We start from the raw sequence: 23,807 nt of genomic DNA, 5'->3' as shown, positions 1-23,807 counted from the left end.
GGGAAGGAGCCTAAAGAAGCCATCTTGGAATCGGGCGTGCGTCACACGCCCGCGACGCCACCTTCGGAAGGCCCCCTACCCCTTTTTACCTCCGGCCCGATGCTGGCTCTCCAATAATGGTGGGGAAGGGAGGAGCGGGCTGCCCGTAGCGGTGCCTGAGCCGGAATGGATCCCTCCCGGGAATGCCCGTTTTCGGAGGACAGCTTCACCCGCTTCTCCTCCCAGAGCAACATCTACGGGCTGGCCGCGCTGCCCGGGGCGGCCCGCGGGGGCGGGAGGGGCCCGGGGCAGGAGGATTTCCCCAGGGGGGCGGGGCTGGGGCAGGAGGAGGTGGGGGTCTCCGAGGGGCCAGGGCAGACCTTGGGGGTCTCCAAGGCTCCGTGGCGCCCCGAAAGTGGGCCTGGGTCGGGCCTGGGGGTCCCTGTGCCCCCCGGGGGGTGCGGGGACGGGCCTGGGGGGCTCCTGGCTGCCACCCTGAAGGGGAAAGTGATTTATTTCCGCTACCAAGACCTGAGGCAGAAGCTGCGCCCGGTGGCCAGGGAGCTGCAGTTCACCTATATCCCAGGTAAGGAGGCAGGTGGGCTCAGGGGGCGGGGGGGGGGGCACTCTGTGGGGTGGAATGAGGGACCGGGTGACCCAGGTAATAATAATAATAATAATAATAATAATAATAATAATAATAAAGGTAAAGGGATCCCTGACCATTAGGTCCAGTCGTGACTGACTCTGGGGTTGCGGCGCTCATCTTGCTTTATTGGCCAAGGGAGCCGGTGTACAGCTTCCGGGTCATGTGGCCAGCATGACCAAGCCGCTTCTGGCGAACCAGAGCAGCGCACGGAGAAGCCGTTGACCTTCCCGCTGGAGCGGTACCTATTTCTCTACTTGCACTTTGATGTGCTTTCGAACTGCTAGGTTGGCAGGAGCAGGGACCGGGCAACGGGAGCTCACCCCGTCGTGGGGATTCGAACCGCCGACCTTCTGATCGGAAAGTCCTAGGCTCTGTGGTTTAACCCTCAGCGCCACCCACATCCCTTACATCATCATCATCAACAACAACAACAATAATAATTTATTATTTATACCCCGCCCATCTGGCTGACTTTCCCCAGCCACTCTGGGCGGCTCCCAATCGAGTGTTAAAAACAATACAGCATTAAATATTAAAAACTTCCCTCAACAGGGCTGCCTTCAGATGTCTTTTAAAAATAGGATAGCTGCTTATTTCCTTCACACCTGAAGGGAGGGCGTTCCACAGGGCGGGCGCCACCACCAAGAAGGCCCTCTGCCTGGTTCCCTGTAACCTCACATCTCGCAGTGAGGGAATTGCCAGAAGGCCCTCAGTTCTGGACCTCAGTGTCTGGGGTGGATGATGGGGGTGGAGATGCTCCTTCAGCTATACTGGGCCTTTGAGGCCGTTTAGGGCTTTAAAGGTCAGCACCAACACTTTGAATTGTGCTTGGAAATGGGCTGGGAGCCAATGCAAATCTCTCAGGACTGGTGTTATGTGGTCCCGGCGGCCACTCCCAGTAACCTGTTTAGCTGCAGCATTCTGGGTTAATTGCAGTTTCCGGGTCACCCTCAAAGGTAGCCCTGCTCTTCCTCTGCTGCCCCCCCCAAAAAACCCCCACCCACCCACCTACGAGAGGAAATCTCTCAGTTCAGCATTTCATTCATTTCCCTCTCTTCTTGTGTGATCTTTGTCGGATGCTAACTGCTGGCAGCTGATCTCCCTTAGCCCATGGTCTCCTTGTGTGTCTCTTTGCTTCTCAGTTGATGCCGAGATCGCCTCCATTGACACTTTCAACAAATCACCTCCCAAAAGGGGTTTGGTGGTGGGGATCACCTTTATTAAGGTAGGTGTGGCTTTCATCCCTTTGTAAAATGATGCGTCGCTTGGCGTGTTCTTCACAAGCAGTGCTTTTGAAAGGTAGAGACCTAATACTGTATGGCATGCAGGAAAGAGACCTCAGACGTTGACATCAGGGAATAATAATAATAATAATAATAATAATAATAAAATTTCTAGTACGCCACTCAACTGAATGGGTTGCCCCAGCCACTCTGGGCTGCTTCCAACAAAATCTAAAGGAAAACAACGAAGCATCAAACATTAAAAACTTCCTAAAATAGGGCTGCCTTCAGATGTCTATTGAAAGTCATAGGATTGCTTATCTCTTTGATATTTGATAGGAGGGTGTTTCACAAGGGGGGTGCCACTACCGAGAAGGCTCTCTGCCTGGTTCCCTGTAGCTTCACTTTTCTCAATGAGAGGAGTGGCAGAAGACCCTCGGAGCTGGACCTCAGTGTCCGGGCTGAGCTATGGGGGTGGAGACGCTCCTTCAGGTATACAGGGTAGGTCCTCACATGAAAATGTAATCCTTTAGGTATTGGGGTCTCAGAGGATGTGCCGTTCCATTTTGGCTGGTCCTGCGCCCAAGAAAACATGCCTTGAGTCAGGTTGTAACTTAAATTAACACAATGGTTTACAATTCTCGTCCTCAGGACAACCACTTTATAGCAGTACTGGTGTGATTGGCGGGTATTTCGTGATTTTGCTAATTCATATTGTTTGGAATAGCTGTATTTATTGTACAGTGGTGCCTCGCAAGACGAAATTAATTAGTTCCACGAGTTTTTTCTTCTTGCGAGTTTTTCGTCTTGCGAAGCACGGTTTCCCATAGGAATGCATTGAAAATCAATTAATGCGTTCCTATGGAAACCGCCTTCAGACCAGGTCCGGGGACAGTCTGTCCCCGGACCTCTTCTGAAGGCAGGCCGGGGGGGAACGGCAAGCTCCGGGGACAGAGGTGAAGGGGCAGCGCTCCTTCGCCTCTTTCCTCGAACCTCTTCTGTAGGCAGGCAGGGGGAGAACGGCTTTTCTTCCCACCGCCAGCCTTCAGAAGGCTGTTCTGAAGGCTGGCGGTAGGAAGAAAAGCCCTTCTCCCCCCACCGGACTTCAAAAGAGCTGCGGGAAGTCCGGAGGGGGTCCAAGGGATTCCCTCACTGCCGCCTGCGTTTAAAAGGACTCTGGGGAAAGCAGCGAAGCGCGCTGCTTTCCCCGAGCGCTTCTAAAGGTGGGCGGTGGTAAGGGAATCCGTTGGACCCCCGCCAGACTTCCCGAAGCTCTTTTGAAGTCCGGCGGGGGTCCAAGGGATTCCCTCCCAGCCGCCCGTGTTTAAAAGCACTCCGGGGAAAGCAACAAAGCGCGCCGCGCTTTGCTGCTTTCCCCGGAGTGCTTTTAAAGGCGGGGGGTGGGAGGGAATCCCAAGGACCCCCGCCGGACTTCCTGATGCTCGGGGAAAGCAGCGCGCTTCGCTGCTTTCCCCAGAGTGCTTTCAAACGCCGGCGGCGGTGACCATGCCCCGCCCCGTCCCCGCCGCCTGGCATCGGGGCATGGTCCCGATGGCGGGGGGCGGGGGGAGGCGTTCCCGCCCGCCGGCCGGCATCGGGGCATGGTCCCGATGGCGGGGGGCGGGGGGAGGCATTCCCGCCCGCCGCCCGGCATCGGGGCATCGTTCCGAAGCCCGGCGGCGGGAGGAGATGTCCCCGCCCCGCCGCCAGCCTTCAGAGGAGGTCCGAGGACAGCGGGGAAGACGCGCTGCGCTTCCCCGCTGTCCCGGAGATTTCCCTATGGGCTGTCGTCTTGCGAAGCAAGCCCATAGGGAAATTCATTTTGCGAAGCGCCTCCAAAACGGAAAACCCTTTCGTCTAGCGGGTTTTCCGTCTTGCGAGGCGTTCGCTTGCGAGGTACCACTGTACTTTCATTTTATATATTTTTTGTATCTGCTTACTGCTTTCGGGGCATCTGGGGCAAAAAGCAGTATGTGGGGAAATGAGAACATAACATAGCTTATTGCCGGATTAAGCCCCATGACAGTCTTCCTTGGCCTGCAAAAGGAAGGCTAGATAGAACTTTGGTTTGATCCAGTAGAACTCATCTTTAAGTGATTATGTGTACTGTAAAGTCTTCTTGATGTTGAAATGAACTTGCAACTTTGCCTGTTTCTCTTCCCATCTCCACAGGATTCCGGTGACAAAGCCAGCCCCTTCCTTAACATTTACTGTGACTATGAACCAGGATCTGAATACAACTTAGATTCTATCGCACGTGAGCCTTCAATATCTGTTTTTGCCACCTAACCCTGAAATCAGTGCCCCAAGTTCCCTCCAATCTCTTCTGTTATCTCCCTGTTAATCTTTGAAAACCCATGTGCTGGAAGCAAAATAACATCAAAACTACTTAGAAAACCTTCACAGATGTAGGAGTCAAAGTACAGAATTTGGCGCGAAACATGGATTTTCTAGCAAAGCAGTAGAATCTGCTACCATATTCAGGGGGTGGGGAGCTGGAAGTTAAAAGCCATTAGGTATTCTAGTTATTTATGCCAAGGTATGAAGCCCAGCATACATGGCATGTTCGCATTTTCAACAGAGAATTCTGAAGCCACCCCCCAGTGGACTAGCACCTTAAGCTCTTAAAAACGCAATCGCTCAGAATTCCAAATTGGGTAATATCAGACCCTTGAGAGCTACAACTTCCTTTTGATTTTGGTGATGATACAGTGGTACCTTGGTTTTCAAACAGAATGTGTTCGAAAACCAAAGCATGGCTTCTGATTGGAAGCTGCGGCAGATGTTTGGCTTCTGAAAACCGTTTGAAAACCGGAACTTCCGAATTGTGATTGTTCGGGAGCCAAGGAGTTCAGCTTCCAAGGTACGACTGTACTTCTCCTGGGGCATGTTCATGATCCAGAGAAGGTTGATGTAATAATAATAATAATAATAATAATAATAATAATAATAATAGTAATTTATTATTTATACCCTGTCCATCTGGCTGGGCTTCCCCAGCCACTCTGGGTGGCTTCCCAAAAAAATATTAAAATACTGTAATACATCAAACATTAAAACTTCCCTAAACAGGGCTGCCTTCAGAAGTCTTCTAACAGTCTGGTAGTTGTTGTTCTCTTTGACATCTGGTGGGAGGGCGTTCCACAGGGCGGGTGCCACCACCAAGAAGGCCCTCTGCCTGGTTCCCTGTAATTTGGCTTCTTGCAGGGAGGGAACCACCAGAAGGCCCTCGGAGCTGGACCTCAGTGTCCGGGTAGAACGATGGGGGTGGAGACACTCCTTCAGATATACTGGACCTTTGAGGCTGTTTAGGGCTTTCAAGGTCAGCGCCAACACTTTGAATTGTGCTCGGAAACGTACTGGGAGTCGTACTGAAACGCACTGGATATATATTATCTCTCCCTCCCCCAACTTCCCAGCTATGGAAACTGGGCATATACTTTCTTGTTTTCAGGGAGTATTTTTCTTTCTATCCAGAGAGCTGTTTGAACCTGGAACTGCAGTTTACCCCCTTCCAGCTGTACCATGCAGAGTACGTATGCCACTCGCCCTTTCTCATCTCTCTCTAAAACAAAACCCCTCTTCCTTGCTTGTCCCTTTTCCTTGTGTGTCATTCCCACCCCCACCCCATCCTGTGGCCAGAGACTGCCCCATCCTAACTGTTTGTGCGCAAGCCACTCTGGGAGCCCTTTCGGCTGAAGAGCTGGACACAAACACTCTCAATAAATTAAAAATTTAAAAATATTTCAGGGACATTCATACAAAGCTCTTTAAAAAGAAAATGCTTCTTTTCTCGTTGCAGAGTCCAGGTTGCTGACCAGCCAGAGACGGTCTTCCTTTTGAGTGGCAATGACCCTGCGATCCACTTATACAAAGAGGTGAGGCCATGAGATGAAGGTGAGATTTGGTTTAGCTGTTGCGTTGGAGGCGCCCTGATGTGACTGCATTGCTCCTCTCCTCTGTAGAATGAAGAGCTGCACCAGTTTGAGGAGCAGCCGGTGGAGAACCTCTTTCCTGAACTCAAGGAGCTGCCAAGCAAGTAGGAAGACGGGTTTGCTATTAAAAACAAGAGAGGAAGAGGGGGAGAGAGAGCTGGTATGGGGAGAGCAAGTTTTGGTACTACTGTATGTGTGTGTGTGCAGGGAGGAGGCTTACAGAAGCTCTGAGACTAAGGCCCAGCCTCTCCTCGTATGTACGGGACCCCCTCTCCTGGTCTGCCCAACAGAGGACCTTAAGGTCCATGAATAACCATAGTCTAGAGGTCCCGGGCCCTAAGGAAGTCAGATTATCCTCCACCAGGGCCAGGGCCTTCTCAGTGGTGGCTCCGACCTGGTGGAATGCTCTGTCCCACGAGACCAGGGCCCTGCAGGATTTAACTTCCTTCCACAGGGCCTGTAAGACAGAGCTATTCTGCCTGGCTTTCAATCTGAACTTAGCCTGATCTTTTATTCCTCTTCCTTCCCTCCCTCTCCCCCTTTTTATGACTCTTACCTGCTCTGAGACCCCACAGCTAATTCTCCCCTGGTCTCCTCGCCAGCCCAAATAGGACTAATTTAGCCAGCTAGCCCTGGTGATCATCTAACATTTATTGGACGGATTTCCCTCCTAAATTGATTCTTGATTTTATTGTTATTTACGCTTCATACCGTATTTTATGCTGGGTTTTTTTGCAGCATCAATTAAGTGTCTTAAATTTGTTGTTAGCCGCCCTGAACCCGGTTTTCTGAACCGGGAAGGGCGGGGTATAAATAAAAAAATATTATTATACTTGGAGAAGACACTTAGAAATTAATGGGCATGACTAACTTAAGTTAGGGACGCGGGTGGTGCTGTGGGTTAAACCACAGAGCCTAGGTCTTGCTGATCAGAAGGTAGGCGGTTCGAATCCCCGCGACAGGGTGAGCTCCCGTTGCTCGGTCCCTGCTCCTGCCAACCTAGCAGTTTGAAAGCACGTCAAAGTGCAAGTAGATAAATAGGTACCACTCTGGAAGGAAGGTAAACGGCGTTTCCGTGCGCTGCTCTGGTTTGCCAGAAGCGGCTTAGCCATGCTGGCCACATGACCCGGAAGCTGTATGCTGGCTCCTCAGCCAATAAAGCGAGATGAGCGCCGCAACCCCAGAGTCAGTCACGACTGGACCTAATGGTCAGGGGTCCCTTTACCTTTAAGTAAAGGTAAAGGTACCCCTGCCCGTATGGGCCAGTCTTGACAGACTCTGGGGTTGTGCGCTCATCTCACTCTATAGGCCGGGAGCCAGCGCTGTCCGCAGACACTTCCGGGTCACGTGGCCAGCGTGACAAGCTGCATCTGGTGAGCCAGCGCAGCACACGGAACGCCGTTTACCTTCCCGCTAGTAAGCGGTCCCTATTTATCTACTTGCACCCGGGGGTGCTTTCGAACTGCTAGGTTGGCAGGCGCTGGGACCGAGCAACGGGAGCGCACCCCGCCGCAGGGATTCGAACCGCCGACCATGCGATCGGCAAGTCCTAGGCGCTGAGGTTTAACCCACAGCGCCACCCGCGTCCCTCCCTTTACCTTTACCTTTATTCCATAATCATAATGATTTCACTGTTTTTACCCTGCCCATCTGGGCAGCTCCTAACATATATAAAAATATAATAAGCTCCCTCAGCCAATAAAGCGAGATGAGCGCCGCAACCCCAGAGTCGGCCATGACTGGACCAAATAAATTTACCTAACTTAAGTACATAAGTTTCAGTGGGGCTACTCGTGAGTAGAAATCAGGTGCATTCCTCGCCTCAAGTGTGTGGACTCTGCATCCCCCATTCATCCTTCATTCTTTCCAACCTCTGTTTTGCCCAGGAAACCACCCACTCCATTGATCATTGCCCTCCTCTCTTCCTTGCAGCATCCTCTGGTTAGATGTGTACAACATTCCAAACTCAGGGCAACGGATCACGGCCTTTGGCTGCCAGAGCGGCTACATCCGAGTCGCCCACGTTGAACCAGCCAGTCGAGGTAAGCTTCCTTTATTTGTGATGTTTTAAAAGGGGGTTGACAAGTTTCTCTGCTCATTGTGGAATCTTTTTGGAGGGAGGGATCTGGCTGTGCAAACGTCCCAGGCTTCAGCACTTGGTGGACTAGCCTTTGACAGCCAGCCTGCAGGAGCTGATGGGAGTTGTAGACCGAAACAGCTGGAGGGCTCCAGGTTAGCAAAGGGTGAAATCGAAAGGCCCCGTATGAGAAGCCCCTATCATTATTGGCATTCCACCGGCTCTGTTTAAGCAGGCATTGCCTTGAATGTGAACTTTCCTGATCTATTTATAATAATAATAATGATTTATTATTTATACCCCGCCCATCTGGCTGGGTTTCCCCAGCCACTCTGGGCGGCTTCCAACAGTACACTAAAATACAATAACCTATTAAACATTAAAAGCTTCCCTAAATAGGGCTGACTTCAGATGTCTTCTAAAAGTTTGGTAGTTATTTTTCTCTTTGACATCTGGTGGGAGGGCGTTCCACAGGACGGGTGCCACCACTGAGAAGGCCCTCTGCCTGGTTCCCTGTAACTTGGCTTCTCGCAGGGAGGGAACCGCCAGAAGGCCCTCGGAGCTGGACCTCAGTGTCTGTGCAGAACGATGGGGGTGGAGACGCTCCTTCAGGTATACTGGACCGAGGCTGTTTAGGGCTTTAAAGGTCAGCACCAACACTTTGAATTGTGCTCAGAAACGTCCTGGGAGCCAATGCAGATCTCTCAGGACCAGTGTTATGTGGTCTCGGCGGCCACTCCCAGTCACCAGTCTAGCTGCCGCATTCTGGATTAGTTGTAGTTTCCGGGTCACCTTCAAAGGTAGCCCCACCTAGAGCGCATTGCAGTAGTCCAAGCAAGAGATAACTAGAGCATGCACCACTCTGGCGAGACAGTCTGTCGTCAGGTAGGGTCTCATCCTGCGTACCAGATGGAGCTGGTACACAGCCGCTCTGGACACAGAATGGACCTGCACCTACATGGACAGCTGTGAGTCCAGAATGACTCCCAGGCTGTGCACCTGGTCTTTCTGGGGCACACTTACCCCATTCAAGACCAGGGAGTCCTCCGAAACCGCCCGCCTCCTGTCCCCCCTAAACAGTACTTCTGTCTTGTCAGGATTCAACCTCAATCTGTTAGCCGCCATCCATCCTCCAACCGCCTCCAGACACTCACACAGGACCTTCACCGCCTATTTAATTGTCTTTAAGTGCTGTGCTTGGTCACTGGTTTGTTTTATTGTAAATTTTAATTATAGCTGTTTCTATGGAACTTTAAAAATAAAATGTATATATATTATAATTGATTTTATACTTGTAAACTGCTTAGTCACCATCTTGGGGGGGTAAGTGGCATATAAATATTCCTAGCAGCACCTTTCTTGAAGGCTCAGCCATTGTGGTGTTGGCTGACTGTCCCGTCTGCCCCTACACCAGTGTGGTGTAGTGGTTAAGAGCGGTGGACTTGTAATCTGGTGAACCGGGTTCGCGTCTCCGCTCCTCCACATGCAGCTGCTGGGTTACCTTGGGCCAGTCACGCTTCTCTGACGTCTCTCAGCCCCACTCACCTCACAGAGTGTTTGTTGTGGGGGAGGAAGGGAAAGGAGAATGTTAGCTGCTTTGAGACTCCTTCGGGTAGTGATAAAGCAGGATATCAAATCTAAACTCTTCTTCTTTCCCTCTGCCCAAGTGGTGCTGCAGAGCTGGAACATCCAGCAAGACGGTCCCATCTCCAAAGTCCTGGTGTTTGCTCTGCCAGCTTCCTGCCCTCCAGGCGACCCCTCAGGAACCGTGGCTTCAAATGGTAAGAAACAAGAGGGAGCCATGGGCCTCCCTGCAACCTCAGGTGGAGATAAGGCAGCCTTTCCCAAGCTGGTGCCCTCCGTGCAAATGGTGGAGTCCCAACTCTCACCATCCGTGATCATTTCCTCTGCTGGATCGGGGTGATGGGAGTTGAAGTCCGCCAGCATCTGGAGGGCACCAGCTTGTGGGTGGCTGTCAGGGGCGGGTGCCAGGATCAGGACAGTAACAACTCACACAGCATCGGTGAAGTTAACTCTTTATTCAAAGAAACAAACAGCTCAGGAAACCAGGCCTAGGGAGCACAGCAACTCTTCCCATTAGAACTTGTCCCAATGAGGCAGTTGCGAGGACTGAATGTCCCTGTCTTCCCACAGTTGCCTAAGCTTCCTCCTTGCTCGGGTTCTTCCCACGCAACCTGAGACTTTGTCGGTGTGGCTGCCTCTGTTCCGCCCTCTTCATACCTCTTCTGCTTCTGGGAGCCCCGCGGGGAGGGGATCTGGTTGCAGCGGGAGTGGGAGACCCCCTGGTTTCTTCGGCAGCCTGCCTCATCTCTGTCTCCTGGCCCTCCTCTTCTCCAGCCTCTGAACTGCTATCTGCCACAGCCTCTTCCTGCTCACTAAACCCTGTTGCCTCTTCAGCTTCACCTCCTCCCAGCCTTCTCCCTCTGACCACTCATTGTCGTCCCACCAACACTTCCCAGGCTCTGAGTCTTCTTCCCTTGGGGGTTCCTCAGCTGGTAACTCCCAGCATTCTTCTGCATGCAGCCAGCCCATGACATGGCTCATGTGTAGGATGAGAGGCTGTTTCGCTCGAGGCTCAACAGCCGGGATAGGCAACCCAAGGCCCGTGGGCTGGATCTGGCCCAATCGCCTTCTCAATCTGGCCGGTGGATGGTCCAGGAATCAGCGTGTTTTTACATGAGTAGAATGTGTCCTTTTCTTTAAAATGCATCTCTGGGTTATTTGTGGGGCATAGGAATTCATTCATATTTCCCCCCAAAAAATATAGTCCGGCCCACCACATGGTCTGAGAGACGGTGGACCAGCCCATGTCTGAAAAAGGTTGCTGACCCCTGCTCAACAGCATTTGGGAACTGTGCAGGTAGCTCCGCTCTTTCTCTGGTGTGGGTTTCTTCCGTTTGTGTGTTTTAAACCTTTGTATCTTCTCCTGCAGGTAATGCTGGCCCCCAGGCTCAGAGCTACAGTGTCCTTGTCACCAGCACTCTTGAACTGTCCGTTGTCTACAGGTGAGTGGAGTGTTAAAAACAATACAGCATTAAATATTAAAAACTTCCCTAAACAGGGCTGCCTTCGGATGTCGTTTAAAAATAGGATAGCTGCTTATTTCCTTGACATCTGGTGGGAGGGCGTTCCACAGGGCAGGCGCCACTACCGAGAAGGCCCTGTGTCTGGTTCCCTGTAACCCCCTTCCCGCAATGAGGGAACCACCAGAAGGCCCTTGGAGCTGGACCTCAGTGTCCGGGCAGAACGATGGGGGTGGAGATGCTCCTTCAGGTATACAGGACCAAGGCTGTTTAGGCCAGCACCAACACTTTGAATTGTGCTATTACTATTACTTCTCTTGACTGGGTCATCGCCATCTGCTGCCTCGTTATTCATATATGGCAGTGGGTGGTATCCACCTATGTTTTACTCAGCATAGGCCTATTGAAGTTAATGGACCTGCCTTAGCTGTGGTCATGAATTTCAGCGTGTCTGCTCTAAGTAAAATGTGGTTGAATACCACCCAAGGTTGTTGTTTATTCCTTCCCCCCCTTCCAGGAATGTGCTGCAGAGAGGCCTGGACGACCAGCTGGTCCTTCCCTTGAGTGACCAGTACGACAGCGTCCTGTGTGCCCTCGTGACCGACGTCAACTTTGACCGTGAACCAGAGATCCTTCTTGGCACCTATGGGCAGGTCAGCAGTGGGAGATCTGCCTTCACCCACCATGTTGGCTTGGATGGGTTTAGGGTCGTAGGGTGCTCTTATTGGGCAGCCTTCTCCAATATGGCGTCCTCCATAGGTTTTTGTTTATATTTATTTATGTGTTTTAAAGGGACGCGGGTGGCGCTGTGGGTAAAAGCCTCAGTGCCTAGGACTTGCCGATCGAAAGGTCGGTGGTTCGAATCCCCGCGGCGGGGTGCGCTCCCGTTGCTCGGTCCCAGCGCCTGTCAACCTAGCAGTTCGAAAGCACCCCCGGGTGCAAGTAGATAAATAGGGACCGCTTACTAGCGGGAAGGTAAACGGCGTTTCCGTGTGCGGCTCTGGCTCGCCAGATGCAGCTTGTCACGCTGGCCACGTGACCCGGAAGTGTCTCCGGACAGCGCTGGCCCCCGGCCTCTAGAGTGAGATGGGCGCACAACCCTAGAGTCTGTCAAGACTGGCCCGTGCGGGCAGGGGTACCTTTACCTTTACCTTTATGTGTTTTAAACCTAAACTGTGCCCCACTGTTCCTCGCCAGGGGCTGTTACCACAAAGCCACCCATGAAAACAAAAAATATGAAAATTGCAAATGATAGCTCAGACTACCACCTGCAGGCCAGACTCTTAACAGCCTTAAAAACCCTGTACAAACAGGCAGATCATAGAATCAAGAAATGTAAAGTTGGAAGGGAGCCCAAATGTCATCTAGTCCAACCCCGTGCAGTGCAGGAATCTCCACTAAATAATCCCTGACCGCTGGCCTTCCAGCCTCGGTTAAAAAGCCTCTAGTGAAGGAGACTCCACCACCTTCTGAAAGAGTCTGTTTCACTGTCAAACAGCAGTTCCCATCAGAAAATTATTCCGAGTGTTTACTTTGAATCTCTTTTCTTGTAACTTGAAGCCGTTGATTCGAGTCCTACCCTCCAGAGCTGGAGAAATCACGCTTGCTCCCTCTTCCATGTGACAGCCCTTCAGATATTTGAAGATGGCTCTCTTATCTCCTCTCAGTCTCCTCTTTTCCAGGCTAAACATATCCAGCTCCTTCAACCGTTCCTCATCAGGCTTGATTTCCAGACCCTTGATCAGGGGTCAGCAACCTTTTTCAGCCGTGGGCTGGTCCACCATCCCCCAGACCATGTGGTGGGCTGGACTATATTTTGAAAATAATAATAATGAATTCCTATGCCCCACAAATAACCCAGAGATGCATTTTAAATAAAAGCACACATTCTACTGGGACGCGGGTGGCACTGTGGGTTAAACCACAGAGCCTAGGACTTGCCAATCAGAAGGTCGGCGGTTCGAATCCCCACAACGGGGTGAGCTCCCATTGCTCGGTCCCTGCTCCTGCCAACCTAGAAGTTCAAAAGCACGTCAGAGTGCAAGTAGGTACCACTCTGGTGGGAAGGTAAACGGCATTTCCGTGCGCTGCTCTGGTTCTCCAGAAGCGGCTTGGTCATGCTGCCACATGACCCAGAAGCTGTACTCCAGCTCCCTCGGCCAATAAAGTGAGATGAGCGCCGCAACCCCAGAGTCGGTCATGACTGGACCTAATGGTCAGGGGTCCCTATACCTTTTACACATTCTACTCATGTAAAAACACCAGGCAGGCCCCACAAATAACCCAGAGATGCATTTGAAATCAAAGGACACATTCTACTCATGTAAAAACACACTGATTCCCGGACCGTCCACGGGCCGGATTGAGAAGGCGATTGGGCCGCATCTGGCCCACGGGCCTTAGGTTGCCTACCCCTGCCCTTGATATCTTGGTCCCCCTCCTCTGCATACCTTCCAGCTTATCAACATCCTCCCTAAATTGTGGTACCCAGAACTGGACGCAGCAGTTTGTCAGTATCTTTCAATGCTCATCAGTTGATTGCAGGCAACATAACTAGAGTTCCTTGGTCCTCTAGGAGCTTTTGTGCTACAAGTACCGGGCCCCGGATGCTACAGCGGGAGTCCAGCCCTCCAGCCCGCCTGACGGGGAGTTCCACCTGCTCTGGCAGCGCACTTTCCCCAGCCCTCTCCTGTGCATGGAGTATGTCGACCTCACCTGTGACGGCCTCTGCGAACTGGCGGTGGTGTGTCTCAAAGGGCTGCATATCCTCCAGGTGATTGTATTGGCACGGCCTTTCTCAATCTTGGGTCCCCAGATGTTCTAGAACTACAGCTCCCATCATCCCTGACCATGGGTCCTGGTAATAATAATAATTATAATAATTATTATAATAATTATAATTTATTATTTGTACCCCGCCCATCTGGCTGCGTTTCCCCAGCCACTCTGGGAGGCTTCCATAGAAACCAAAAATATACACTAAAATATCACACATTAAGAACTTCCCTGAGCAGGGCTGCCTTAAGATGTCTTCTGAATGTCAGGTAGTTGTTTATTGCTTTGACATCTGGTGGGAGGGCGTTCCACAGGGAGGGCGCCACTACTGAGAAGGCCTTCTGCCTGGTTCCCTGTAGCTTTGCTTCTCGCAATGAGGGAACCGCCAGAAGGCCCTCGGCGCTGGACCTCAGCGTCCGGGCAGAACGATGGGGGTGGAGACGCTCCTTCAGGTATACTGGACCGAGCCGTTTAGGGCTTTAAAGGTCAACACCAGCACTTTGAATTGTGCTCGGAAACGTACTGGGAGCCAATGTAGGTTTTTCAAGACAGGTGTTATGTGGTCTCGGCAGCCGCCCCCAGTCCCCAGTCTAGCTGCCGCATTCTGGATTAGTTGTAGTTTTCGAGTCACCTTCAAAGGTAGCCCCATGTAGAGCACTTTGCAGTAGTCCAAGCAGGAGATAACCAGAGCATGTACCACTCTGGCGAGACAGTCCGCGGGCAGGTAGGGTCTCAGCCTGCGTACCAGGTGGAGTTGGTAGACAGCTGCCCTGGACACAGAATTGACCTGCGGCTCCATGGACAGCTGTGAGTACAAAATGACTCCCAGGCTGTGCACCTGGTCCTTCAGGGGCACAGGTACCCTATTCAGGACCAGGGAATCATCCACACCAGCCTGCCCCCTGTCCCCCAAAAACAGTACTTCTGTCTTGTCAGGATTCAACTTCAATCCATTAGCCACCATCCATCCTGCAACCGCCTCCAGACACTCACACAGAACCTTCACCGCCTTCACTGGTTCTGATTTAAAAGAGAGGTAGAGCTGGGTATCATCTGCATATTGATGGACACCCAGTCCAAACCCCCTGATGATCTCTCCCAGCGGCTTCATATAGATGTTAAAAAGCATGGGGGAGAGGACGGAACCCTGAGGCACCCCACAAGTGAGGGCCCAGGGGTCTGAACACTCATCCCCCCCCACCACTTTCTGAACACGGCCCATCCCTAGGAACGATGGGAATTGTAGTCCCAACAACGGCTGGAGACCCAGGTTCGAGAGAGGCTGCCGTACCACATCCATTTCAGGTTTTCGACTTCATTTCATTTCCTTTTTCTGCAAAACACTTTGCTGTTTTCGCATATTGCTGCAAGAAGCACCCAGGCCTGGTTTTCACTACCCCTGTGGCAGAGTAAGGACTGCGCAGTTTTCCCTTTTGTATTCCCGGAAGCCAGAGGGTTGGGTGCTTCAAATATTTTAAAGGGCAACGTTCAGTGAAGAGGCCTGCAATATCCCCGAGGACTCATCCTGCCCCGGCAATGACTTCTTCCTTGCCCACTAAGCAGAGAGAATAAACACCATCTGAAAGTGCCTAATAAATTAAAGAGAAGCTATCCCAAATAACTTCCAGCCAGATTTGCGTTCTTTAAATGCAATGAGTTGGCAGAAAGCCCAGACCCACAGGTGTCAAATCTGCTTAGAGCTGCCAACTTTTGCTTCTGACATATTTTTTTTTTGGGGGGGGGAACACCCCCCCAACCTTCCATTTTAAAATTTAGCTGACATATTCCCCCCCCCCCCCATTCAGCAAAGCCTAACATTACAAACCCGGTTTTTTTATTCCTAGTGCTAGAATGCTGGGTAGGTCTGACTCAAAGTGTCACAGCCCATCATTCCTCTTTGTTTATTTTTTACATTTATATCCCGCTTCTCTTCCAAGGAGCTCAAAGTGATATACATGGTTCTCCTCCTGCTCCCCATTTTACCCTTGCAACACCCCTGTGTGGAAATTTAAGCTCAGAGGCAGTGACTGACTCCAAGGCCACCCAGTGAGCTTCATGGCTGGGGTGTAGATTCGAACCCAGCTCCTAGTCCAGCACTCTAAGCCAGGGGTGTCAAACTCAAACTCATCAGGGGCCGCATCAGCAGTTTGGTCACCCTCAAAGGGCCGGTTGTATCTGTAGGACATACAGTACAGGAGAGAAGGGTTCAGGCAGCCGTTGGATCTGTCACAACACAGGATGGCATGCGCTCAATATAAAAACAAGTGGAGGTTTCCTGAATGCATGTAAAGTGGAGGTTTCCTGTGTAGAACAGCCGGCGCCGCTAGAGGGCAGACGTTCTCTGGCTTGTAGGCTGCCGCGCATGCGCTGAAGAGGCGGCTGGTGAAGGCTGGCGGCCGGCGGCGGCTACACGGGCCACATGACGAGGTCTGGCGGGCCGGATTTGGCCCGCGGGCCTTGTGTTTGACACCCATGCTCTAAGCACTATACCACACTGATTCCTTCTGGGAGCTTTCTCCTTTTTGTTGCCGAGTGGCTGGCAAATTGCGAGGAGCCCTTTCAAAGCTTTGCTCACCTCCTTCCCACATATTGCCTTGTGCAACGGCGATTCCCTTCTCTATTCATATTTATTGCCTTCAGTGTCCCCTGAAATGTTACAAAATTATTTTATTATTATTATTGTTATTTATTGAATTTATATACCGCCCTATACCCGGCGGTCTCAGGGCGGTTCACAAAATAAAATCAAGATATAAAACAAAAAATGCCTAATAAAAATGCAAACAACAACCCAATAGCCCCCCCAAACCCCACATTTTAAAAGGGCATAGTATGTAAATCGGATCAACCAAGGGCCTGATTAAAAAGGAACGTTTTTCCTGGCGCCCAAAGGTGTATAATGAAGGCGCCAGACGAGCTTCCCTGGGGAGAGCATTCCACAGATGGGGAGCCACTGCAGAGAAGGCCCCGTTCTCCTGTTGCCACCCTCTGGACCTCTCAATGAGGGGGCACACAAAGGAGGGCCTCATAATAATAATAATTATTATTACTATTATTTATACCCTGCCCATCTGGCTGGGTTTCTCCAGCCACTCTGGGCAGCTTCCAATGGAATATTAAAATACAATAACCTAATAAACATTAAAAGCTTCCCTAAAAATCTGGTAGTTATTTTTCTCTTTGACATCTGGTGGGTGGGCATTTCACAGGGCGGGTGCCACCACCAAGAAGGCCCTCTGCCTGGTTCCCTGTAACTTGGCTTCTCACAGCGAGGGAACCGCCAGAAGGCCCTCGGCGCTGGACCTCAGTGTCCAGGCCAAACGATGGAGGTGGAGATGCTCCTTCAGGTATACTGCGCCTTTGAGGCCGTTTAGGGCTTTAAAGGTCAGCACCAACACTTTGAATTGTGCTCGGAAACGTACTGATGATCTCAGGGTCCGGGTAGGTTCATATGGGAAGAGGCGATCCTTGAAGTATTGCGGTCCTGAGCCTTTGCTGCGAGGGACCATTCTTGAGACACCTGATGAACTTGGGGATGAGCACGGAGCAAATTCCTTCAGAATAAAACCTGTCCTCTTGCTTCTCTCCCCACCACCATCTTCCTTGCCCCCAACAGCACAGCCTGACGCAAACGGCCGAGTGCCTCTTAGAGCGGCTCCGGTTGAAAGTGGCCAGCCGGGCAGCCCAGCCGGCGCTTCCTGCGCAGCACCAAGATGCCAAGCCTGAGGATGGCGATGGGAGAGGACCAAAGGAGTGATGGGTGTAGCTGCTGCGCCCTCTTGCCCGTTTGTTTTGCCCAGAAACCAGGGAATAGTGGCCTCCCAAAGGGACAGGACCTTCCGAGCTCTGCCATGGCACTGCAGAAGGAAATGAGGACCAAATCACTGGTTATGGTGCGCGGGAGTAAAGAGATGCGGGGTCCGCCCACGACCCCCCAAGCAACGTATCTCAGCTGTGTCTTGGCCTCTTGGCCCCAGGAAAGAAACCTCTCGCACGAGGCTCCTTGTGAACTGTTGTCATTCCATCTCTCTCCCCCGCCACTCCTCAAAAACGCTGGCCTGACCAAGAACTCTATAAATAGGGAATAAATTTTGTACACTAAGCAGGAACTGCTCTCTGTGTTTGTGGCAAAGGCTGGTGTTCCTAATTCAAAGAATAACAGAATTGTTCCGCTGCTGAACAGCTCTTGCTGTCAGAAAGTTCTTCCTAAAGTTTGGTCGGAAACTCCTTTCTCGTAATTTGGCTTGGGCCCTGTGTCTTCAGTGCTCCAACGCAACATCTCTGGGTTGTGACTTGGCCATGCGGCGTAGAGTTGGGGCTGGGATCCCGGAGGCTGCGTTGCTTATGAATTCCAACCACTAGCCCACACTGCCTGAAGAGTTCTGCCTTAAGCAGTCAGCTGGTGTTCAAAACTGGAGGAGGAGAAAGCTGTGTGGACGGGAAGGGGTAGAACATCTGCTTTGCATGCAGAAGTTTCCAGTCTCCACCTCTGGCATTTCCAGTTATGGCTAGAAATAATAATAATGATAATGATTTATTATTTATACCCCGCCCATCTGGCTGGGTTTCCCCAGCCACTCTGGGCAGCTTCCAGCAAAGTATTACAATACAGTAGTCTGTTAAACCTTAAAAGCTTCCCGAAACAGGGCTGCCTTCAGATGTCTTCTAAAAGTCTGGTAGTTGTTCTTCTCTTTGACATCTGGTGGGAGGGCGTTCCACAGGGTGGGTGCCACCACCGAGAAGGCCCTCTGCCTGGTTCCCTGTAACTTGGCTTCTCACAGCGAGGGAACTGCCAGAAAGCCCTCAGCGCTAGACCTCAGCGTCCGGACAGAACGATAGGGGTGGAGATGCTCCTTCAGATATACTGGACCAAGGCCGTTTAGGGCTTTAAAGGTCAGCACCAACACTTTGAATTGTGCTCGGAAATATAATGGGAGCCAATGTAGGTCTTTCAGGACCGGTGTTACATGGTCTCGGCGGCCGCTCCCAGTCACCAGTCTAGCTGCTGCATTCTGGATTAGTTGTAGTTTCCGGGTCACCTTCAAAGGTAGCCCCACATAGAGCGCATTGCAGTAGTCCAAGCTCTTCTTAAAATCCTGGCAAGCTGGTGCCAGTCAGAGCTGGCAAGACTGAACGAGGTGGACCCGGTGGTCTGACTCCGTCTCGGTGCCCGATTACCCAGTAGGCAGACTTAAGGAAAAGCCCAAAGAAATCGAGGTTTTGTTAAAAAAAGGATTTGATATTTCAAAAAGTAAGTCATCATTGAGAGAGAGAGCTCAGCTGGTACAGCATGAAACTCTTCATCTTAGGGTTGCGAGTTCGAGTCCTCCGTTGAACAAAAAGGTTCCTGCATTGCAGGAGTTTGGACAAGGCTCTCGTTCCTTCTGTGGTTCTCTGGGAAAAATCAGTTATCATGGGAAAAATCAGAAGACCGTTACACGCTACTACACACTCCCCATTTTCCTGTTCTCTATTACTTAATCCCCTACAGAAACCAAGGGGGGCGCCCTACTAACGTGTATCAAAATAACTCAATGAAGTAGGATCCTGTCATTTGCTGCTATAAATCTAGGGTTGTTTTTTTAGTTAAAAAAAAATATTTTGCAGTTTAGTATTTTTTTTAAAAAAAACTTTGAATCGCATACGGGGGCACAACCATTTTCTCAGTGTTTGGGGCCTCTAAAATGTCTTAATCCTCTGGCCCTGTTCTGTATGCAGAAGCTTCCTATACACTCTGGCGACTTTCTCATCATCTTGAGCAGAGAAATGGGCTTCTCGGCATGTAGAAAAACGTCGAGTGTTGTATCTTTTCTGGGACTAGGTTCTGTTAGTGAGGACGAACAGATGGCCCAGGAGAGAGGCCCGGATTAAGCTTGAATTGCAATGATTAGGAAGTGTTTTGCAGAGTCTTAGCACAGCTGGGGAAGCAGAAACAGCAGCATCTCTCGGTCCGGGAAGCGACGTGGCGTGCCTCTTTCCCTGTGGGGTTTTGTCCGACAGGGATGGGGAAACCTCTTGTTGGCCCAATGGCCAAAGATGGCCAACCTTCCTCCAAACACAATTCCCTCCAGTGGAAGAAAACAAAACAAAAACAGATTCGGACACGGTAAACAACACCACCACACTCTCCGCCAGGAATGTGTCAGCCTACACTCGAGTAGGACCCTGGCAGAGACACATGCCCGACTGGCATGTTCTCTCCCTCCTGGTTGATCATTCGGGAGCTTCAAAAGAAGAAGAAGAGTTTGGATTTGATATCCCGCCTTTCACTCGCCTTCAGGAGTCTCAAAGCGGCTAACATTCTCCTTTCCCTTCCTCCCCCACAACAAACACTCTATGAGGTGAGTGGGGCTGAGAGACTTCAGAGAAGTGGGACTGGCCCAAGGTCACCCAGCAGCTGCATGTGGAGGAGCGGAGACACGAACCCGGTTCCGCAGATTACGAGACTACCACTCTTAGCCACTACACCACACTGGCTTTCTTTTGCCCGAACATCACAGCGACCGACGCCAACCGACACTGGCACACTTAGGGATCTGCAGAGTTTGTGCAGTTTGCATAACAGACCTCAGCAACTCAGCATTTTGGCTAATCTACTTTATTTACATATAAACACACACAGAGCACTGCAACATGGCTCCCTCTCTCTCTAGCATCAGACAGCAAAGAGAAAAGGGATAATAGTCCCACTTCACGGAGCACAGTAACACAAACATCCTGTCTCCGTCACTTCCCACTCTGGAATCAAAACATATACCGTCATGTGATAGACATCAATCCCATGACTGCAGTCATGGAGCAGGAATTCTAACAGAATGATCCTTTGGCAATCCAAGCCGGATGTCCACTGCTTGGCTCCAATCTTAAGTATCCCATGGGCTCCTCCAGGACAACGGGGGTGGGGGGGTGGGGGGACTTGATGGTAGGCTGTTTTGAAGGGTGTGGAGTGTGGGGCTTTGATCTGCTGCCTCCCCCACCCCAATTTTCTTTCTAACTGTGGTTTAGTAAAATACAGAGCCTTCTAGATTGAAGCAGAGAGGCTCTGGGCACCATTTCCTCAAATCAACGGGGGGTTCTTTGGCACTGCTTTTGTGCAGATATATATAGAGCCTCTGAAATGTGCTCAGAAGAGTCTTTTGTAGACGGCGCTCATCATTTCGTTGGTACTCGTTCTCTCGCTGATGGTTCTGCTCAGTACTCAGAAGGAGGGAAGAGGAAAGCACATCCCGCTTCATTGTCTAAAGCAGGTTCATTTCCCATCTCCTTTTAAGTTCTTTTTCTGACTCTCCAAGGTCTACTGCTGAGTGAGAAGCACATGCTTAAAAATAAACCGACATTCAGATTATGCTTTCTCAGGTGTTTCCAAACCCGGCATTTGGAAGCCGGAATCCAGGAATCAAGAGGACGCCATATTGCTCAGAAAAGAGAACTGTTTTGGGTTGTTTTTTTTCATTTCCCAGAAGAGGAACAGATATTTGCTGGTATATTTGCTGGGTTTTCTGTAGTGAGGAAAGACGGGTTTCTCTTTGGAGTTCCTCTTGCAGGGAAGAGGGAGGGCTTGTTCCATCTGTTCACAGCTGGGACTGCCTGCAGGGCTTGCGTAGACCAAGCCCCTTTATTCGTCTCTCCTGCATCTTTCCTAAAACCTTTTTAAAAAAATATTTCATCCCCTATGTCCGTACATATATAAGAGGTAAGTGCATGGTATACAAGGACATAATGGTTTCATTCAGAGTAGACCCACTGTGTTGTAGCCAATGTAGTGCTAAGTTAAAGTTACAATGGTACCTCAGGTTACATACGCTTCAGGATTCTGCAGTTTGTGCATCAATATACAGTGGATGTGTGTTGGCCAGTAGTATGCTGCGCATGGCATCAAGTGGCCGCGCACTGGCTCATCACCAATATTAAACCAACATACAGTTTCACGGAGGCAAGTCAAACTAGGCCTGTCAATGGACTATACAGTGGTAACTTGGGTTACATACCCTTCAGGTTACAGACTCCGCTAACCCAGAAATAGTGCTTCAGGTTAAGAACTTTGCTTCAGGATGAGAACAGAAATCGTGCTCCGGCAGTGTGGCGGCAGCAGGAGGCCCCATTAGCTAAAGTGGTGCTTCAGGTTAAGAACAGTTTCAGGTTAAGAATGGACCTCTGGAATGAATTGAGTATGTAACCAGAGGTACCACTGTACTTAAAGGTAAAGGTAAAGGGACCCCTGACCATCAGGTCAAGTCGTGACCGACTCTGGGGTTGCGGTGCTCATCTCGCTTTATTGGCCGAGGGAGCCGGCGTACAGCTTCCAGGTCATGTGGCCAGCATGACTAAGCCGCTTCTGGTGAACCAGAGCAGCGCACGGAAACGCCGTTTACCTTCCCGCCGGAGTGGTACCTATTTATCTACTTGCACTTTGACATGCTTTCGAACTGCTAGGTTGGCAGGAGCAGGGACCGAGCAACGGGAGCTCACCCCGTTGCGGGGATTCGAACCACCGACCTTCTGATCGGCAAGTTTGACCCACAGCGCCACCAGCGTCCCTTAAAGTTACTTAGCCCCCAGTAAAATGTTCTGCACAAGCAGAATGGTGCAAGAGTACAGGTAAGCCGACTGCTGGTAACTTCATTGTGCAATAGATTGCTCCATCCAGAAGCGCAACATTAACGCTCGCCCGTCCATTAATGCAAGAGCCCTTGCTGGGTGGACTGCAAATGTTGGATGTAGTCCATTGAAATTCATGAGCCCCAATTAGGCGTGTCTGCAAACTTCACAGGGTCTACTTGGGGCACTGGAAACAATACAACTATAGCAATTGTTTTTGGCAGGGGCTGGGAATCAGAGCATCATGGAGCGCTGCCTCTCTCTGATTGTTCAAGGATCCCTCATAAGTGGAGATTCCTCTGGCATGGTCTTTCTTCCATGCCCATTCATTTGTCTTGCAAATTAAGGGCGGATATTTTCAACAGTGGTTGCTGGATCCCTAAGTCTAGTCAGTGGCATAGCGTGGGGGGTGCAGGGGGGGCCAGCCGCACCGGGCGCAACATCTGGGGTTAGGGCAAATCCGCGGGTTAGGGGGCACAAATCCACGGGTTAGGGGGCGCAAATCCACAGGTTAAGGGGCGCAAATTACTTGCCTTGCCCCGGGTGCTGACAACCCACGCTACGCCACTGAGTCTAGTGCAGGGGTCAGCAAACTTTTTCAGCAGGGGGCTGGTTCACTGTCCCTCAGACCTTGTTGGGGGCCGGACTATATTTTGAAAAAAAATATGAATGAATTCCTATGCCCCTGCATTTAAAATGCAGAGATGCATTTTAAATACAAGGACCCATTCTACTCGTATAAAAACATGCTGATTCCTGAACCATCCGGGGGCCAGCTTTAGAAGGTGATTGGGCCGGATCCAGCCCCCAGTCTTAGTTTGCCTACCCACGGTCTAGTGCTTTCAAGTATGGTAGTTTTCACCTCTTTTAGATTCTAACCACACAAGTAGACCCTGTGCTCATCCCCCAGACAAGTTCTTTGTCTTCCAGAAGTTGTATGTGGTTTGCTCTCTTGAATATGGGACACCAGGTTTTCCTCCCCTTAGTCCTTTTTGCCTTTTCTGCCTTAGTGGCCATTTTAAGGATTTATCCCTGTGCTGTCTTTGGTTGCAGCACGACTGGATTTTTTTTTGCTTTAAAACAAGCAGTTAAGGGAGTGTTTGGGCACCAGCAGACAGCCTGACTATACCCCTGACTGAGGACTGAAAGAATTATTAAAGTATTAATGGTTTCAGCAGGACGGGAAACCTTTTAATCCATGAGCTCCTACTTCAGCTGGCCATTTACCTTGCATGGCTTCCCTTTTCCCTTCTGCTGCTTAAAAATATTAAAATTTTAAATGCACCTCCTTTCTTCCACAGAACCTTCCATCCGCAAACAGATCAGACCCACACCTACTTAGCTTCAGCAAGGCTGCTGAGCCATGGTGAGAGCCAGTGTGGCATAATGGTTAGAATGTTGGACGGGGACCTGGGAGAACAGGGTTCAAATCCCCACTAGGCCATGAAGCCTTAATCTTGAGCCAGTCACTCTTTCAGCCTAACCTACCTCACAGGGTTGTTGTGTGGGGATTAAATGAGGAGGGGG

At 50.8% G+C, this 23,807-nt stretch overlaps 1 protein-coding gene and 1 long non-coding RNA gene across 2 annotated transcripts in view; one reads left to right on the top strand and one right to left on the bottom strand.

Annotated features, from left to right (window-relative positions):
- Positions 1-23,807, bottom strand: part of LOC144328516 (uncharacterized) — a 92,241-nt gene that overhangs the window by 48,053 nt on the left and 20,381 nt on the right. The gene's annotated exons all lie outside the window — the stretch shown is intronic.
- On the top strand, positions 99-17,791 carry KPTN (kaptin, actin binding protein). The gene is made up of 12 exons (XM_028742022.2): positions 99-565; positions 1,771-1,853; positions 4,024-4,108; positions 5,329-5,383; positions 5,654-5,729; positions 5,817-5,890; positions 7,719-7,828; positions 9,531-9,644; positions 10,817-10,889; positions 11,425-11,560; positions 13,483-13,680; positions 17,299-17,791. Exons 1-12 carry the CDS (start codon positions 166-168, stop codon positions 17,437-17,439), a joined length of 1,545 nt encoding a protein of 514 aa, XP_028597855.2. The 5' UTR covers positions 99-165; the 3' UTR covers positions 17,440-17,791.

The sequence above is a fragment of the Podarcis muralis genome, chromosome 7, assembly GCF_964188315.1.
Source record: "Podarcis muralis chromosome 7, rPodMur119.hap1.1, whole genome shotgun sequence".
Classification (NCBI taxonomy): domain Eukaryota; kingdom Metazoa; phylum Chordata; class Lepidosauria; order Squamata; family Lacertidae; genus Podarcis; species Podarcis muralis.
This window is presented reverse-complemented; position numbering and strand designations above follow the sequence as displayed.